Below are 19,557 nucleotides of genomic sequence, written 5' to 3'. Positions count from 1 at the left end.
CCTCCCTTCCTCCTATTTGGGTGCTGCCTTTAAGATATCAAGTGGGTTAACTTGAAGGGATTTGTGTCATTTCCACAGACTTTTCCTGGATAATAATTTGAGTAAGTAATTGTGATGGGTGAACCTATATTTGTACGCAGCCTGTCTCAGGCTTAATCACAGTGGATCCTCACAGCAGCACATGTATCTTCTACAAGTTTGGTTTTCAAAAGATGTCTCTCTGTGTGCTGCTTCTATAGTTAAACTAAAATGGCTGAAGTACTTCTAGGGAGTGTAGCTGGGCTGTAGGAATCTTGTAGATCCATCTGACTGCGCCAGAAATTAAAAAGTCTTGGTCTTGGTAGCTAGTGTTCCCTTTCCTCCTGCTCTTGAGGTAATGATACAGGATATATGCTGCCAAAAAAATTGATCATAAAGAACAGTATTTGCTTATATTACTTTGGTTTTTACTCATTCTCTGTAACTTTTGAAGTCTCGATCACTTCAGCAACTCCAGTTTTGTGATGTACTCAGCAATAAGTTTTAGCAGCAAAGTTACCATGTTGAGAATTTGTGTTTGAGGATAATCATGTCTTCCTTGGAGGGAAGTGGTGCTGCACAGTGGTGGTCCCCAACAGGTGTCATAGTCCATGAGAAGAACCAGTTCATAAGTGTTTTAAAACTTAGAATTGAATTTTGCAGCTGCCACAGAATGTGCCAGGACTTTATGCCAGATACTTTAAAATTGTTTGGATGCTTCTGTGTGCAACATTACTTCAAATGTGTTGTCTGGCTGCAAGAGCCCAGAAATAGTTGTCAAATCTCAAATAATTGTCAAACCCTCTGCTCCTAAGCTGAGGGTTAGGATGAGTTGCGTGACCCTTCTGTCCAGTTTGCTGTCAGTAAAATAAAAATGCCATATTTCCAATCAGAGAGAACTCTCGAAGCATAATGGAAGCCAAGCAAATCCTGCTGCAAATCTGCTTGCCCATCTGATAAAGTGGGGGTTACCTGTGAACATCTGAGAGTAGATTAACTTCTCGTGGCAGAAAGACCTCAGTGATTCAGGGATTTCATTATCGTCAGCAATACTGAGCTTTTCTAAAAGTCCAGTTAAGAAGCAGGTTGTAATTCTCATACTTACGTGATGCTTGAAATAAGATAATAATATGTTAATCAAAGCTGACACAGTAGCACTAGACCAGAGTAACTGTAAAACCGTGTGACCACTTTGGTGTAAACCTGAGAGAAGCCAGCACTAACCTTTAGTGGAACAAAGGATTGACTATTTGCCTTTGAAATCCATTGATCTGCTACAGAATTCAGAGGAAATTGGGTTATCCTGGCTTGAGGTAATGTAGCATGTCTATCTCCATGTCTCCTTCATTTACACAGCAAGAGAATTTTGCAGTGCATGTTGCTGTAAGGCTGTGTTGGAGACTCTGGCTAGGCAGCTGGAATTCCTAGAGCTCCCTTTCAGTACGAGGAATTGGAAAGCACAAAATGGAGACTGCTCAGCTTGAGTTGTAGAGTGATGGATCATTTCTGGGAACTCAGGGAGACTGTGGAAATGCACAAGTCATGGGAGGCAGGAGATGGTAAGGGGGGCTTAGTCAGCTTGGTGGTGTTCTAGATGATCTGGTGGGAGCTATTAGCAGCATAAGTTGTTTCTTTAGAAGTCTCAGCCATTGAAGCCTCACTGTGAGCTTTCCAGGGTCTCTGGCAAAGGGAGAAATGACTAACCAGCTCCTGTGAGTGGCCAGATTTTAAATTCTTGCCTCTTGAGTAGGAATCTTCAAAGTGCCTGCTGCTGTTGAATCCAATTCTCAACATGGAGGCTTTATTGTGCATGGGTAGGTCGCAGACTTTGAAGCAGCAGTTGATAGGTGAATCACAAGGGGAGAAAGCATGCCAGCTTATCTTGGAGAGAAATTCCTTGTGGAGGAGGAAGTGTGTACTGTTCTTCTGCTTGTCATTTGGGTAAATACTATAGGAACTATTAGCTTGTTTCAGATGACCCACGTATTTTGAATTTTTGCTGAGCCCCATCACCAATTGCCTTGACAGGGCACAGTGGATGAGTGGGCTGGAAGTGAGAGTAGAGAAGTGCAGTATTATCCCTAATCAGTCTATGCTAGAAAAATCAGGAATAAAATTCATAAGTCTTTTCTGTATAAAGTATTGCATGTTTTTTATGCACTAATACTACCCTGCTACTTCCCTGGCAATATCCTCTTGTTAATGTTCTTTGTTTACTTCAGTTTTTTTTCCAGAATTCACATTCATTCCTTTAATTCCATTTGTGTCATGTCCACTTAAAAATGGTATGCTAAATTAAGTACTAACATTTATCCCAAGTCGGTTGCTGAGTTAAACAGTCAAAAATGATAAAATAGAAATTTGAAGCATTTTTTATAGACACACTAACTGACTGTTAGCTGAATGGATGTACTCGGAAATATGGTTTCTCTCATCCATACCTAAACTTGCTGCTATAAGCAGTCGATACCTAATTTCACGCATAACCCCATGTTATCTGGATAATCAGGAAAATTTGCTTTTCCTTTCTCTTGACAATACATGACAAGAGGTGCAGCTGAGCACCACGAGGTCATGTTCCTGAAACATCTTGGGTATTGCATCTTTTTTGCTTTGAGTACAGCACGTTCTAGTGAACAATTTGTGTTTCCATAGCTGAAATGCTTCAAAACAAGACTTTTTGCCAACTTTGCCAAGTTCAGCTCTTGTCTATAAAGGTCTTATCCTTTAGAGTAAGAAAAGTGTCAATGGAAGGTCCTCTTAAATGTAACCAGGGGAAAGGGAATGTGATGTATTTGATCCATTGCATGGTCAAAAACATGTCTACAAAGAATTAATTATGCATTTGTTCACAAATCAATACCTGTGACAGTGAAATTGTTGGATACCTGTAGACAATGACAATCTGTTCTGTTCCAGTTCCATCATGAAGTTGGTTCCTTCTCACCCTTTCTACTACTGCACTGAGTTGAATTTTACCACATCATCAGTGTAGGTTCTAGAGGAAGGTTTAAAATAAAGGAGGGAAAAAAGGTTTTTTTTTCTGTTCAAGAATCTGACCAGCACTGAACTTCTCTTTCATTGATGCAAGACACTGTTTTGATTCCAGCTGGTAGAGCTAGAAATTTGCCACGCAGGGTAGTCAGTGCAAGTACTTCTAGTCCTAGAAGTAACAAGAATATTGTGGATTTTGTATGAGGCATTTTTCCAGCTGTTTGCATCCCAGAACTTTATATTCAGGTGCAAACTGAGTGGATTTCTTGTACTGGACAAGATAAACTTGTATTTCTACAAAAAGTGTTAGTATAATTTCTAGCTATGTGTGGCCCCATCAGTTTATTCTCTAGGTGATCCCAGAATACAGGGGCCTTACAGAAGAATTGTCCTGTGTAAGCCACTGATATTCCCCTTCAGTCATAATGTTAATGGAAAGTTCAAATGTGGTGTTTCTGAAGCAGCTGCTCCCGTCATTTGCTATCCATCTGCAAAATGGACGCAGTGAGATTTAAGAAAATGTGGAAACAACTTTCACTTTCATCTTTATCATGTCACAACCCCAGTGTGAGCCCAGAAACACTTGTTTGGAGAGATGCTCCTGCATCTTACAAAGTTCTCACCTGGCACAGGAAGTTGGTTAATTGGTGCCTCGGATGTGCTGTTGAAGTTGGAGTTCCTGAGAGAATGAAAAGATTTTGGAGAGCAGCATTTGTGCAATTTATAAACAAGTTTTTTCATGGGTGAAAAGATTCACTTTCTGTTGCCACTTGCCACAAGATTTTACAATTTTTTTGGCAGTGAGACTTTCACATGGATGTAGCTAAGGTTAGTGTTGGCACTTCTGTTAAGTCTTCTTGGCCCAGGAGTCAATTCCTGGAATAACCAAGAGTTGTACCTATAACATTTGTGAGCCGTCACATTGGGTGGTAAGGAGCTTGTTGCTTTGTTTAAAAGAAAATATTGCTGGAAAGATGAGGTGAAACATTTTTTCTGGTCCTGGGCTATTTGTGTGATCCCTTGAAGGCATAATAGTATGGCTTAAAGAATGTAAACCTGAAAATTTTCCTTAAGGGAATCCTAAATGTGCAATTTCTTGAGCTATTCAGGTGTGGGGTTTTCTTTCTTTTTTTTATTTTTGGTGAATCAACTGAGCATGTCATTTTAAGAGAACTGAATTTGATATTTAACACTCACAGTGAACACAGAAGGTAAACTTTTCAGCACATGGCTGCTTGGGAATTTTGGTTAGTAATAGCTAGGTTATGTTACAATTTCATAGCGGTGTTTGTCCCTTAAACAGGGGAGGGAGAACTAATATATTCAAAAATTACCTAGTTTGGGGTTTCTCTGTGGTGTTAAGGCTTCTTCCCCACTCCATCACTGGAGTCTTCTGCTCAAGTGTATAATGAGAAGTGGCTTTGCTTTGTGGAAAGATTGATTGGTGGAAAGTGGTTACTGCAAAGTTAAAAATATTATAATGCATCTCGCGGAAAAGATGTTTGCAAGTTATTAGTGGAGAACTGGTTTTATCATGTCATTCTTCCTATTAATACATTCCATCATTAATTGTGAATCTTGTTTTTACATCTTTGTCAAATTTGTCTAATTTCTTAAGTTAGACCTGTAGGAGGATACTTTTGTGTCAGTATAAAACACAGTGACTTTGCATGATTCACTTTTTCCTTTTAAAATCAGTTTTGTTAGAAATCTTAAATCATTTCCAAACTACTTGGACATGTAAAAATGCAGACATGTATCCAGCAGAGCCTGCAAAGATGCAGCAGACTCTTGAGGTACCTGGTTACAATTTTGTTAAATCTTTTGTGATCTCTTGAGTTTCTGCTTTGGCCTGGTGGGAGCAGCTGCTCTCCAGGCAGGTTCATGCTCTGCATGGGTCCATAAAATAGCCAAGTGGGAAAGGTTGTGTTATGGGTGTCAGTTATACTGCTGTTAACACAAGTTTCACCTGTTCACTTTCCTAGTGTTGAAAAAGCATAAAATGACATGTTTAAATCAATGGTACAGCCAGCATCTGATGACAGTAATAGCTAGCTTGCTAGATGAAGATGTGTCTAAATGCTTAGCTGAGGGTCAAGCAGATGCTTGCCTAGACAGCTGAGCTTGGAACTTCTGCTACTCAACAAATCAGGTTTTCTTCCTCAAGTGTCAGGCTTCTATAAATGCCACCTTGGCTATTTTGTGGATATGGGTAAATAGACCAGTTAGGAAATAAGCTGATGCAGAAATACTCCAAAGGCTAGATCATTATCCTGAGAAAAAATTGTTGAACAATCCAACTGTCCTGCTGCAAATGGCTTCTGAAGGCTCTTAGTGCCCCATCCCCTCTCTGGGAGTTTGACCCATGGTGCTGCCATAACTGTAGCTAGCCCAGAGATGGAGTGGTTTTTAGGATGGGTCTGCCTTGTAGGGAAGTTGTTTCTAACAGTCTTTGCTTGCTTTTCACTAGGGTCCGTTAAATAGTGAGTCTTCCAACCAGAGCTTGTGCAGCGTGGGCTCTCTGAGTGATAAAGAATTGGAGGTAAGCAGGCACAACTGCTTGGGGTAGTTTGGTTTAAGGTGAACATGAGCCATCTCAAAGCATCAAAGAAACTGTGAGAGTCAGTGGCGTTTGTCGTAGTTTGGAAAGTGAAAGGGACCAGGGAAGTATTTAGCTTGACCCTGCAGGCTTTCAAATTCTCTGTGAAGCTCTTCCTCGAAGCTTCCCACCATTCCAGGAAGGTTTTACCCAGTCCCAAACAAAGCATTCATAAAACTCAGCTTGGGAAAATGTTTTCAGCTCATTGGGATACATTTTCGGATACACATAAAAAGCCAGAGAGCATTAATGGAAAAGTTTGCCATATCTATCAAAAATGTGAGTTTGCCTAAGCCTGTACAAGGCAGAGCATTTTGTGGGTTACTCTGTGGAAGTGTCGGAGGAGAAAATTGATGCTTTGTCCGTGGTTAGTCTCACTTCTTTAGGATTAACTATTTTAAAATGTTCATTAAAGCAGCTAAATTAATTGTAGTTGGATTTTTATTCTAAAATCTAATCTAATTTTATTCTAAAATTCTATGTTAAATAAACAAAAACCTCAAATTTAAGTGCATTTTCTTATTCATTTCTTACAAACTTCCCCCATAGTTACCAGGTAAGTTTTGGGTCATATTTCCCTCTATTATATGGCAGTACTAGTATGAGGGGCTTTTAGGAATGCAGTATCTTAGACTCCATAAAGCAAGTGTAGTTAATAGTGAAAATATGAGTATTCATTCTTTTAATTGTTTTTCTTTTTAATGAACTTCTGTGGAGAGATACAAATTGACCAAGCTGACATACTCAGATCTCCCATTCCTTGCTTTTTCAGTCTGTAACAGATAATATTGTGTGTGATTTTTATTATGTAAGTACTTGAATGGAAAAACAACTTTAACTGATTCTCTCTCTGTGAGTGCTCAGCTGGTAACAGGCGGTTGTAGATGTCCAGCACCCACTGGCAACACAGCCAGGTTTAGATTCAACTTTATCCTTTTTATCCTACTAAAGGAGGGAGGTTTATTTCTGTGCTTAGAATGTGTAAGTCTTGGTAGAGATGTTTAAAGAGGGTACTTGAGATATGGGTTTCCAAAGAGCATGAAACGTAGGTTTACCACAGGCTCTCTGGCCATTTCTTTCCCTCTAGAGCTGTGTTTTGCACAGTGTTTTTCTCCCCACCCCCAGCCTATGGTTTAGTGGTGGCTGCAGTGATTGGAGAACATACAGCTTGGGAATTATTTGGGGAAATTTGGGATAAGAGATATTTTTTAAATGACAGTGGCAATGGGAATGACATGACATCTCTTTCTAGCAACCTCAGTGAGCTGCTTCCAGCAGTGCTTCCCAATGTCTTCAGCAGGTTTGGCCGCAGATATGACCCTGATGATGGGGAAAGCACTAGGGTCTCCTCCATCATTCTCATGTTTAGGCTTGCTAGCCTTATACAGACAGATAGGTGTGACACTTTTGGAGCCCTCAGGCCTGTCAACTGTGCTCTATGTTGTGCCTGTGCATAAATAAATTGATTTTCATAAATCCACTGATAGCTGTCCGTCAGCTCTCTGGGTGCTCACAGAATTGCGCATGCAGCTAACCCATGACTCTCATGAGAGCTGTTGAGGAGAAGCAGAAGCCTGGGTGAATTGCTGCATCTGTAACAGCTTTGTCCTGCCTGCTGTCCTGGGATAGTTCTTGCAGCCATCTGCAGTGGGCTTTGAGAAGAAGCATTGCCTGCAGGCAGAGTGAATTGGTTAAGAGACTGTGAATGGACTGCAGATTTGGATGTCGGTGCTTAAACCTGTCATCATTATTCCCCTTGGACCAGTACTATGTTCACCTTGAAGGGGTTTACATAGGTGTTTATAAATGTTTGAGCTTGCTCTGCTAACCTTGTAAGGTCACTGGCTTGCAGCAGCTGAAATAGAAAAAATAAATTACCTCCTTGTTAACCACATTCTCTCCCTTCTGCAGCACATCTATGAGAAGGTTGCAAATCTTTGAGAACAGTTGTTTCTTTAAGTACCAACAATAGAAAGAAATTAACCAGAGAAATTAAATGGCCACTGGGGATATGGAACAGATCATTGTATTTAGACATTTTCTTTAAATCTTGGAGTAACTGCAGTAACGTTAATTTTGGAAGTATTGTTTAACAGACTCCTGAGAAAAAGCAGAATGACCAGCGGAATAGGAAGAGAAAAGCAGAAGCCTACGAGACCAGTCAAGGTAATCCATGCTCTGACCCTGCCATAGGATTGCCACTTGCTTGGTAACTTGGGCACAATGTGCACAGGCAGTGTCCTAGGAAACTAATGGCTCTTCTCAAGGGTGTGTCAGGCAGCTTATTATAAACTACTCCATGATGGTGTATTCTCTTCTGGGAGCCTAGTTATCTTGATTGGTAGGAAAATTCCTGGCTTATTTGCACAAACTCTTGCATTTTTATGGGACATAAAAATGTCCAGAGGTTTCATATTCTGCTCCGAAGTGTTGTTTTGGTCCTGTGTCGCTACATATACAGCAGCCAGACTTCAGAATACAGCCTGTACTCTCTTCATTGCTTTCCAAGACACATGCCTGCCTTGTTGGAGCAAGTTCTTACCATGACAAATCAGGAGCAAGCTGTGCCCAAGCAGGCAGTGCTGTCCTGAGTAGAAAACCCGGTGTGTTCAATCCAAGTTCACATTTTCTAGGAAATGGGCAGAGGGGCAGATTTTGAGTTCTTTCATTCTTCAACAAGAAAGTAATGAGAATTGTGTTGACAGAACTGCTTTGATAATATAATAAGAAAAAGGGACTAGTTTTTAATGAGCTGATGTTAAGCGACTGCTAATTATCTCTCAAACTCTTACAGGAATGCTTGTGAGAGATCTAATATGCAGTAATTTATCTGAAGGCAGAGGAGTAAAAGTACCCTTTGCCCTCTCCTTATCTTGAAGGAAAGTTTGGAGAACCTATGCAACAGTCAAGACCATTAGTGTTTTCTAAGTACTTTAGCAAGTGCAAATGCTGTTTGATTGGATCTGACATATTTGGAATTGAGAGTTAATTGAATTATCAACTGTAGAGCCTCCCAAAAACAGCACAAGGGCTGTAACCCTGGGGTGGGCTTTTGTTGTGCAGAAGCTTTGTTGTGATAGGTGTTGCACTGAACAGGAAAAAGAGTGTCAAAACGTAGCAGGAGATTTTTAGGATGGCATGGTAACTTCTCTTCTTTGAAGTACAGCTCTTACTTTTATCCTTTGCTTTCTTTTTTAGGGAAAGGCACTCCTAGAGGTCATAAAATTAGTGATTATTTTGAGGTAAGCATCTTTTCATTGACAAATCTGCCTTAATTCACATTTTGCAAGATCTGTGGATAGAAATTTGTAATGTGACATGTATTACTGATCTGTCATTGAGATCATGGATTGATGATGTCAACCTGATATGTTCAGATCTGATTAGCAAAGGATATGAGGAAATTTATTTTTAAATTAAACATTTAGTTGAACAGTTGATAGGGCATTTTTTTCACTTAAGTATAGGTTTGAGGTTTATTTCCAATGGAACCTGTATCTCAGTTGAGGATATCTCTAGGTTTGCAAACAGTTTTGATAAAGATCCAGTGTTGCAAAAGAGCCCACCTGCACAATCCTGCTGATTGGAGTGGGAAGTTGTTTACAGGGTTCTCTCTTAAGAAAACCTTCCCATGGTGGTCTGGCACCATAGGGGCCAAATCTCTCCCCAAAACCATGATGGACATTCTAAATTCAGTATCCTTTTTGCACTGCATAATATCTGAAGTTTTTCTGTGTGCACAATCCAGAGCTGTAGCTTTTCTCTTAAGTTTGTTCTCTATTTTATGGAATAACTTGGAGCCAGAAATTAAGTGCTTATTAGTGCTTACTTCTTTCCTGGGCAAATTTTTTTATGAGCAGTACACTGTAGGGGTTTCTGTACGAATGGAGCAGTTCCCCACCTCCTTACCTGTCCTGCCTCTTAACAATGACTAGCACAGGTGCTTCAGTGGAGATGAACATTCTCTATCACTCTTATAGTGCACATCAGATACTTCTCACAGGGAATGGGCTTTCTAATTCCAGAGAGTAAATAACTGATATGCGGCCAAGTATGCAGGTTTATATATTTTTGTATTACAAAGAAAAATGTACTCGGTGCAAATACAAGTTTTTGCCTTAGGTACTTCTGTTATTTTGAAAACTACATTAACTGTTAAGGTTCTTCTCTTAATTTATGTTCAGTTTATGTAAATTATTCCCTGAAGCCTATATGGCTTCATTTTTAAGGTGAATGTGTTTCTTCTGTCTGTGTTTAAATTTGGTTAAATGTAGTATCTCTGTGGAATTCCTGATGATCAAGTCTATTTGTGTGCCCAGTTTGCTGGGGGCAGTGGCCCAGGAACCAGTCCCGGTAGAAGCGTGCCACCCGTCGCCAGATCCTCTCCGCAGCATTCCCTGTCCAACCCCTTGCCGGTGAGTGTTCTTGGGGACACGGCTGGTGGCCTGGCATCGGTTACCTTGGTGGCCGTGTTTCAGACAGGTAATACAGTTCTGCACAGGGAAGTGTCTCTTGGTGAGTCATTTGGTTTGTTCTCCATTTTAAAGCTGAAACTGGGTTCTGAGAGCAAAGCCATGTCTAGGACCCTGAGACAGTGACTAGTGCAGCTGTAGCTGTCATGAATATCTGAACTTAAATTCAGTTATGAATGTTTCTAATGTGCTGTGTGAGTACAGAGGGATGCCGGTCCTTTATAAAGGTGGAACTGACCTGTTAGTTACCCTTTATTCTATTGTAGCACATGAACTTCTCCATGGAGTTGGGAGTATACTGTGTGTTTGTGCAGTACTAATCAGGATTATTCTGATCTTGATTGGACCCCTTGGGTATCTTGAACAATGTGCCCACCATAATTATTTTGGGAAGGCCTTTTACTTCTGTTTGTGTGCACATGACTTGTAAGGGGCATTAGCAAAAGCTTCCAGAGAAATATGTGTATGTGCCCAGCTGGTGCTGGGTTTTAGCATGTAATTCCACTTGATTTGCAGCATTTCTGTGAGGTCTGGATGTGAAGGAAGTAACCAGTGTTTTTATACCATTTTAGGACAGAGCAGCTAAAAAAATTTGTTACAACTAGCAAAGCAGTATTCAGAGGCTCTGTTGCCTGGGCTTCAGTATTGACCATTGGCTGAGCCCGTCTTTAAAAATTTTCAGCATTTGTTGAGTGTCACAAAAGACTGGAGACATTGTGGGAAAGATCAGTATTCCCAAAGCCAAATGCAGAGTCTTTAGTGTTTACATTATTCTGCAGAGACCTTTGCACAGTTCCTGAATGTACTGAACTAAACCCCAACTCTAAACACTGCTCAAAATTCCCTGTGTTCATAGATTTCAGAAGCTTTGTAATGCTGCTTGAAGGGAGAGCTTCACATACACTTCCAGATACTTTTTAGTGTTTCTAAAAATTAAAATACATCTTAATAATTGAATGGATTTTCATTATATCATGTATTAATTCACTAATACATCTCTTTAAAGAGACGTTAACGAAGAAATAGCATCTCTGAATAGTGCAGATGTGTGAGGGATTAGGGACAATTCTTTATTCCGGAAGATTAGGTAACCCACAATGGCACAGGTGGATTCTTCCTTTGATTTTCTTCTGTGCTTGTATATGTGGAGTAGGTAAAAGTTGAACAGTGTGTTTCTGATGAATATTGATGTCGCAGTTAGTTTCAGCCAGACCAGTTTGTCTCTCTCCTTACACAGGTGCTTATCTTCTGTTCTTTGCTCTTGCAGCTAAACCTGTGATGTTTACTTATTCATAACAAACTATTCTGGCCTTTGCAAGATCTGTCTTCTCCTTACAAATGGAATGTCAATGGTTTGATCTAATCCCCAAAAAAATGGGGGGATAAGTGAAAATTGGAGGACACTGTCTTACCCATTACAGGTGTTAGTAATGATCTTGGAAGGAAGCAGAGTGTTAAAATGTCTTTCACATGATACATGAAACCTCCTTCAGATCTGAATTTATCTGTACTGTACTGGAAAATGCTGCAATCAGAACTTGCAGAGGAATTGTAATGGCCTTAGGATGTGACTACTTCTCTTCAAACCTCTTGGCTGATTTGAATTGCCTCACTACTCATTTGATTAGAATGATCTGCAGGTCTTGAGGCTCTTGCAAAGGCTGCTCTCAGGCACAAGCATTCTTTTGGGGAAGGAAGTACACTCTTGGAATTGGTAATGTTAACCAGAAAACAGGTTGCAATTTACATTTTTAAGAAAAAATGAAGCCTGACCTGACTGTTTGCTTTCTTGGAGGCATTTGCCTGGCCTGGAGTTACAGCTTGGGAGGACTTGCATGATTATCACCCAGACTGCCAAGTTTTAGCAGTGATAGTGTGGCTATGGAAGCCAGGGCATTGAGATGCCATGCGCTGTAATCAGTGTAGGTCAGATGATTCTTCTTGTTAAACTCAGTTCCTCTACCACAGTTGGAAAACTAATCTACTACAGGAGAAAGGAGCTGGCCCTTAAGAGATGTAATGGACCTTTAAAGGATTTTGGGAATTAATAAGTACTTGGCTTACTTTGCAGGAGATGGGCCCCAGCTGTACTGATAGAAGTGAGCGTACCCTGATGTCTGGTTCCTAGACATGTTTAGGTTGCTGCCATGTAGCGCTTCTGACTCAGTTTACTTTGCCAGAATAGCAACATATCATGAAATTGGCTGTTTGAAAATGAGTCCTTAAGAAACATTAAAAAATATAATTGTGAATGCTTTGAGCAAAGTCCCAATGTAGATTTTTGGATCTGCAATCTATTTTGCTCCACTGACTCTGAAGCACATGTATTTGCAAATTAAGAGGATGTGTTAACTGACAAGGAAATTTGTCCTGTGTGTTCATTTGTTAAGAGTTTTTTTCAATTGTTAACTTCATTTGCTTGTTGCTGTCTGCCATTGGAACAATCACTGCAGGAGTCCTGTGTGAGTTATCAGATCCTCACCATACTGCCTGCTCATTCCTGAGCTGCTGCTTCTCTGACAACAGTTTTGGCAGAGTCAGATGATCACTTCTTTTAATTAAAAAAAAATCCAGTTCATTGTCTGTTTTTTGACTGTGTTGCAGCGGCGAGTGGAGCAGCCGCTGTATGGGGTAGACAGCAGCGCAGCCAAGGAGCCGCAGGAGGAACACTCTGCTCTGCCAACGCTGATGTCGGTGATGCTGGCGAAGCAGCGGCTAGAGAATGAGCAGCTGGCACAGAGGGGAGGTGGCCTCTGTTTTACTTTTGTCTCGGTGAGCAGCTCCGAAAAGATTTGAATCCTAAGGCATGTGTCTAGTTAAGGGATGGGGAATTTGAAGCTTTTCTGCCCAAGTGCAACCTCGTTTTTGCTGTCACCTTCTGGTAAGTTCATCTTCCTTGGGAAGAGTTATAGGTCCCAGCCTTTGCTTTTTTAATAAAATGGCATGAGTTTTAAGTTAACAGCTCAAAATCTTACCTAGATCAAAATGATGTCATCTGAGAAGATAATGTGATAGATGCAGAAAAGCAAAAGACTGAAGTATAGTCTTGTTATGAGAAGTGTTCGGTTTAGCCTTGCTTAATCTCAGCTGCTGTGAATTGTATCAGGCTTTTAAAAGCTTTGTGTTCAGCAGGTTGGGCCAGGCTTCTTGGAAGAAACTGATTCTGCTTTTAATGAACTGTATCTATAAAGCATCCTTAAACCTGAGCATGAAAGTGTGGTGCAGGCCAGACTGCAGCTTCAGTGTGGAGATGAATGTATCTGCACAGGCACTGGTGGTTGTGCTGAGGGACATGTAACAATACACAACTTTCTTTTACAGGCCCAGCAAGGCAGCCCATCTTCTACCGGATCAGGGAACACTGAGCATTCCTGCACCTCCCAAAAACAGATTTCCTTCCAGCACAAACAGTCACAGGTATAGCTCACTAGACAACGTAGATCTTGGATGTGAGGTTGAAGCTTGATGCAGTTGTCTGCTGTGCTAGAGGGTGCTGCTGGTAGTGGACATGATGTTTCCAGTGAGAAGAGCCAGTATTCCCAGCTCCATCTACTGTAACTACTGAATGAAGTTAATTTCTCTGAGCTTTGTTCCTCATCCTGTAAAGAACATTTTCAGTTGCTGCTGCTGGAGTTTTTCCAATCTGCTACTGAGGCTTTTCTGTGTCAGTGCTGTGGGCAATTTGTCAGCTGTATGTGATTGTGCTTGGGAGAGGACCATCTCAGCTCTGTTTCTGCTCTGTTGTATCCTCAATGTTCTTCCTCTCTCTGGAAGTGAAGGTGAGAAGGAAACCTGAGTGATAGTTGTGAATGTCTCTATTCAGGCGCTGGGTCATGGGTGCATCATGCTGCTTACAGTACAAATTGCCCTGGCAGCTCTTTGACCTCTGCAGAGTCCACTTGTGGAATAGTTGTCCTGTCAAGGTGGAACATGGTGTATTCCTGGAAGTGCTTCCCAGCAACTTCACTTATCTAGAGTTAATAAGAGGAGTAGCTCTTCTGACTGCACTGATATCTTTTAGGTGCCTTTTAAATTACTGAGATTCTTACAGCTGTGTCATCTTCTGTTGCTTACCATGGTGCCCAGCTTTATCTGCAATGCACCTTGTTTATCTGTTCTCCAAGCCGGCTTTTAGTCTTCTTTGGATTTTCATCTCAGATTTCTCTGTGTCTTCCCTTGAGCAGTTTTTAAACAGTCATTTCCTCACACCAGTCTGCATCAGAGATGATTTTGCTGCTGGGAAGGTCCATTCTCCATTAACCCTGCAGGTGGTACAAGTTCTCTCTTCAAGGACAGCAATCCCCCCTCTGGGGGTATTCGCTCAAGTCTGGGCTCTGTGTTGTCACTAGGGTCGTGTTTATCGTCTGTATTGTTAAAATTGGCGTGGGAAAATCCCTGTTTCATGACAGTGCATGGAGAGGTCTCTGTGTAAGAATGATGCCACAACTCAAGAACCTGACAGAGATTAACATAATCTTTGCTGTCCCAACACTCATGCTTAAAACAGTGGTCCCGCCTGGAGGAAAAAACAAGGTGATTTTATTTTCTTCTGTGCTTAACACAAGATCCATGTTCTTAGCAAGACATTATCTGAACAAGCTTTCTTCCAATGTTCAGCTTCATGATATTCCCCAGAGGTCTAGGTGGGGCACATATATGCGGGAAAGAATCTAGGAAGATGTTCAGTGGCATGAGGAGGTCCTGTACAGATTCTTTGTTTTTCCCTTCCAAGCCTGTTAGGAGTTGATAGAGTTAAAAAATAGATAAACTTCAGTGATTCCCAGCTTGAATCACTTGTGGCAGTGCCAAAAACAAATCGGCATGATTTCCTCAGTGTTTTCAGTTAGTGCTAGGGCCCGAGTGCTCTGAGATGACTTGGGGTGAAGTCACATGTAAGGGTATGTATCCTGACTTCATCTGACAAGGGGCAAGTATGTCTGTACACTTGCCTAAGGGAAGTAACAGTCACTAAAGAAACGTTCTGCTGTTTGGCCACCAGCTACACCAGGTTCTCCACAGACATCCTGCATGGTGCCTCCCATGGCAAAGCTTTTCCTGGAGGCAAGGAAGCATGCACCAAGTTGAGTCAGAGGTGAGGTGACCTCGCCTCTTTGTCTCTTGGGATTTAGACCCATCTTGCTTGATGTGCCATGCTGGCAGGAGCTCTAATTGAGCTTTTCCATACTTGGGCATATGTCAGGAAGCAACAGTCAGCCAAGCTTGTCTCCTACTCCATGGTGTTGGCTTCCAGGCAGGCTTGAAATTTGGAGAATAGCTATATAACAACTCCACAGGTAAGCTTCTGCAATCTCTTCTCAGAAATGGAATAGGTGCCTGCTAACCACAAGTGTGAAATCTATGTGTACAGTCCTGGCGAGCTTCCTCTATGTTGACTTGACTGTTTTAGATTCTGTGTTCAGGTACATACTGACTCCTTCCCCTTCCCCACCCTTTAATTGGAGTGCTGAATATGAAATATTCGAAGATATAGTGTGTGTCTTCTGTTCCTATGTATAACTCTCACTTTGCAGCTTCACTGAAGGTATTTGAGATGTTCTGCATCGCATAAAACTTTTCCAGATAGTTTTCACTCAAAAGCTATAAAGCTCCTGTCCCCAGTGGGCACTAATACATCAGTTTATCAGAAACAAAAGCTTGTGCCCAGTATTCTTGCTGTCAGTCTGTTACAATATTTTAAGATTAATACCTGTGTTTTCTGTCAGGACTACTTCAGAGCCCACAGGTGTTGTCTTTTTCTGCTGGTGGTTGTCTGTGCTCATGAAAGGTCATAAATTTGACACTCCAGCTAAGGGCTGGAATTTGGTGTGGGTTTTTTTTCTTAAGCCTTTTTTTCTGTGCAAGTTCTTCTGCATAGAGACCACCAAAGAGTGTGCAAAACTCAGCTATAAATGTAAAATTCACAGGACACAGAGGATATTTTAGGCTGTTGAGAGTTACCAGTTTGTGCTCTTCAGAGCTCTGTGCTGGCTGACTGCACCTCCTGTGCTGGAAGAGCCCACTATGCAACAACAAAATAAATAATGGAGAACATCCTTCCCCTGAATGCCAGGATGCAGGGGATCAGTTCTTCTGAGACCCTGCAGGGGGTTACGCTGGGACTTTAGTGCTGACTATTCAAAACATTATCCATTTGTTTTAAACACGGCTTATGGTGATTTTTCCCTACAGTCTGACCTCACAATGGAAAAAATATCTGCACTAGAAAACAGTAAGAACTCTGACTTGGAGAAGAAGGAGGGGAGGATAGATGACTTATTAAGAGTAAGTATTTAAAGTGGGACAACTCTTCTAAATGCTGCTATTTAAATGTACTTAGAATGCTTGTGCCAACCAGGCCACAGAGTAGGGGCTTGTATAGCAAGTGTAGAACCAACACCTGCAAGGTAAAGCAAATCCAATGATCCCTTAGCAGCAGGATAATTGTCTGGCCTGTGGACTCTGTTTGGGCCTGCTTGAATCTAAGCAATGTCTGGGGATGTGCAGTGCAGAGTTGTAGCTCAGTTGTTTGTGTCCTCAGCAGTGCTGGCCTTCCTTTGATCTGTTCCACACTTGTGTGGTTTTGCTGGTTAACCTAACAGGTTTCTCTGCACAATTCACAGAATTATGGAATCATTAAGGTTGGAAAAGACTTTGAAGATCACGAAGTCCAACCATCAGTGTAGCAGCACCGCCATGTTCTCACAAAACCATATCCTCAAGTGCCACATCTGCATGTTTTTTGAACACTTCCAGGGATGGTGATTCCCTTTTCTTTCCAAATAGTTACTACCCTCTTCTAAGTCCTTAGGAGCTGACTCTGTCTTCTGTTTGGCAGCATGTTCACTAGTCTCTCAGTAGCCTGGGAAGCTGTGTTCTGAAATGCTCACTCAGGAGAATCAGAGACATGTATAGAGATGAGAATATCCTTTGGCCAAACCAAAAGAATAAAGTTCTTAATGCATTAGTAGTCTTCAGTAAAAGATAAATACCTTCAAATCAAGGATCTTGTATTAATGGAGGAGTTCTAATTGACTTAGCTTTCATCAGCTGTGAGAGGGAGCTTTTGTAAAGTGTTGAAAAGCATTAGAAAGCACATTAAAGAGAGTAGAGGGAAGGCTTTGTGTGTGTCTGGTCTCAGCACCTGAAAGAACTCAGTCAAGCTCGTTGGAGACATGAGGCACATGTATGCTTGTGGGAAACAATCCACAAAGCAGTAAATAGATTTTTAAAAAATTATTATTTTTGCTTTTACCAGACTATTTGTTGGAAGGGAAATGGTTACGTTTAACTCTGTTAATGAAGGTGGTTGCACATATAGTCCTGATGCATGCTGTGATGGTGTGAACCAGCAGCTTGCCACTGGAAGCAGTCGGGGCTGATGGAAAGTGACTCAAACAAGAATTTACCTGAAAATACAAAGAGTTCCCCCATGCTTTTACTGTGTCAATATTGTGGCTAAAGTGGGAGGACAGTCCAGCAGTGACTAAGCTATTTTGAGACTTTGTTGCTGTGGTAAGGTCTTAAATGCTTAACAAAAAAAAAAAAAAAAATTAAAATACTTTTGGTTGTCTTCAGTTTCTTTGTACCTTAGTTCCTTACATGTAAACCAGGATGTCAGAACTTTCCTGTTGTAGAGGGGTGTTAAGACGTGAGCGAGTTAAAAACTCAAGAGTTTGTCTTGGATGTTTTGCTAAACAAAACCTGTTATTCTATCCTGCTGGTTTTCTGACTTTAATCTGATCCCCATGGCTTGATGGAGAAACTTCTTCCTAAGTGGTGCTTAGTTTGGCTCTTCTGAGTGGTTTGAAGTCACAGGCTTTGTTGTCTGTTCACTTTTAGGCCAACTGTGATTTGAGACGGCAGATAGACGAGCAGCAAAAGATGCTGGAGAAGTACAAGGAGCGGTTGAATCGATGTGTAACGATGAGCAAGAAGCTTCTTATAGAAAAGGTGAGCAGGGGTCATCTCTGCAGCCACAGTTCACATCCTTGAAAACATCTCTGTCTGCTTAGCAGTAAAAATCTGCTCCTGTTGCTTCAGTGAGAAAAGATAACTAGAATTCTGTCTTGAAGTACTTCTCTGCAGACAGGACGGTAATCCAAAGACTGAAGTGGTTCACAATGTTAAGGTTTAGTCACTTTCCATAGTGGCAGAGTGATCTCTTGCTTAAATGAAAGAGCTCTAAATGCAGCAGGCATTGCTTGATTTGGAAACCCATACACTTGAAAAGCAACACTGTGCAGCTCTGGGAATGCAGCAGCAGTGTCCCATTGTGCAGTGGAATTGCAGATACACTCTGGGACATGGGCAGGTGATTTAGACCTTCTTTCAAATGGCGAAGTTGGAAATTGTTGCTTTGTGTAATACTGAAAACAACACACTGGGGACAGTGCCAGGTTCACCAGCATCCAGCCTGGTTCATTACGGAAAGATTTCCAGCTTTCTTGGTGGTTAAACAGTGTGGGGGTTTGTTTGCTCTTTCACCTGTTGGCCAGCTATACCTATTGTTTGGGGGTAAAACTACCCAGGTGCTGACTGGGACAGGCCGTCTGTTAGAGTTGATTTTGTCACAGAGCTGATTGTTCTTGGCTGAGCAGGGCTCCCCTCTCCAGAGTGATGACCTTGCTGAGATTGTGTCACTTCTGGACATGTACGAGAGTAGGACTGAGCTGGCTGATCACTGTATCTTAGTCTTAATAGTGATTCAAGGTACATTTTCTTTCTTCATCTCCTGAATAAGGGCATGGTCAGAGCTGGGCCTGCAGTCTATCTAAGCTACTGATACAAAGAGATAGTTTTTATCCTACTGGGAAGCTGATCTCAACTGATCAGAGGATGGGTGAGCTGCCCAGGCAGTCATCAGGAGGGAAGAGTGAGGCTGAAATGTCATGATGAAGGTGAACAAACGCCTGCCAGACCAGTGTGAAGCACCAGCAATAATTTGATCAATGATATTCAGCTGGGTTTCAGATAATCAGAAATAACAGAAAGTGGAAAGAATTGGTGGTGCTTTAAAATGCAGCACAGCCCTTAGCTAGTAATTTAAGACTTGTATTTTTACATGGCTTTATTTTGCTTTCAGTCAAAGCAGGAGAAGATGGCATGCCGAGATAAGAGCATGCAGGATCGCTTGAGGCTGGGGCACTTCACCACGGTGCGGCACGGCGCATCCTTCACCGAGCAGTGGACAGATGGTTATGCCTTCCAGAACCTCATCAAGTGAGGACAAACAGGATTGTCTTTAACTTCAGAAGCAGAAATGGGGAAAAAACCCTAGCAGTTGTGTGTGATGTCTTGCACATCAGAATGTGAGAATGGTGTGACTGATGCATGGAAGGATCGGATAGGAACTCCTGACAATGGGGAACTCTTTCACACTGAAGTGAGAAATCTATTTCCACTGAAACTTCCAGAGACTTGGACTGGAATGAAATGGTTTCAGTTGACCTCTGGTCCAACTGTTACGACCTGTTG

The 19,557-nt window shown here is 41.5% G+C and overlaps 1 protein-coding gene across 15 annotated transcripts in view; it reads left to right on the top strand.

Moving 5' to 3' along the window:
• Positions 1-19,557, top strand: part of TLK2 (tousled like kinase 2) — a 73,621-nt gene that overhangs the window by 36,167 nt on the left and 17,897 nt on the right. For 12 of the 15 annotated variants that reach the window (XM_072918962.1, XM_030255907.4, XM_030255902.4 and 9 more), the window contains 9 exon segments: positions 5,483-5,554; positions 7,708-7,777; positions 8,810-8,853; positions 9,931-10,026; positions 12,688-12,855; positions 13,405-13,500; positions 16,273-16,365; positions 17,923-18,033; positions 19,166-19,302. In XM_072918962.1, the coding sequence (XP_072775063.1) occupies positions 5,483-5,554; positions 7,708-7,777; positions 8,810-8,853; positions 9,931-10,026; positions 12,688-12,855; positions 13,405-13,500; positions 16,273-16,365; positions 17,923-18,033; positions 19,166-19,302 (887 nt within the window). 15 annotated transcript variants of the gene reach the window in all.

Source organism: Taeniopygia guttata, chromosome 27 (assembly GCF_048771995.1).
Source record: "Taeniopygia guttata chromosome 27, bTaeGut7.mat, whole genome shotgun sequence".
NCBI classification, from domain to species: Eukaryota; Metazoa; Chordata; class Aves; order Passeriformes; family Estrildidae; genus Taeniopygia; species Taeniopygia guttata.
Note: the sequence above shows the minus strand (reverse complement) of the source record. Positions and strands in the feature narration are given on the sequence as shown.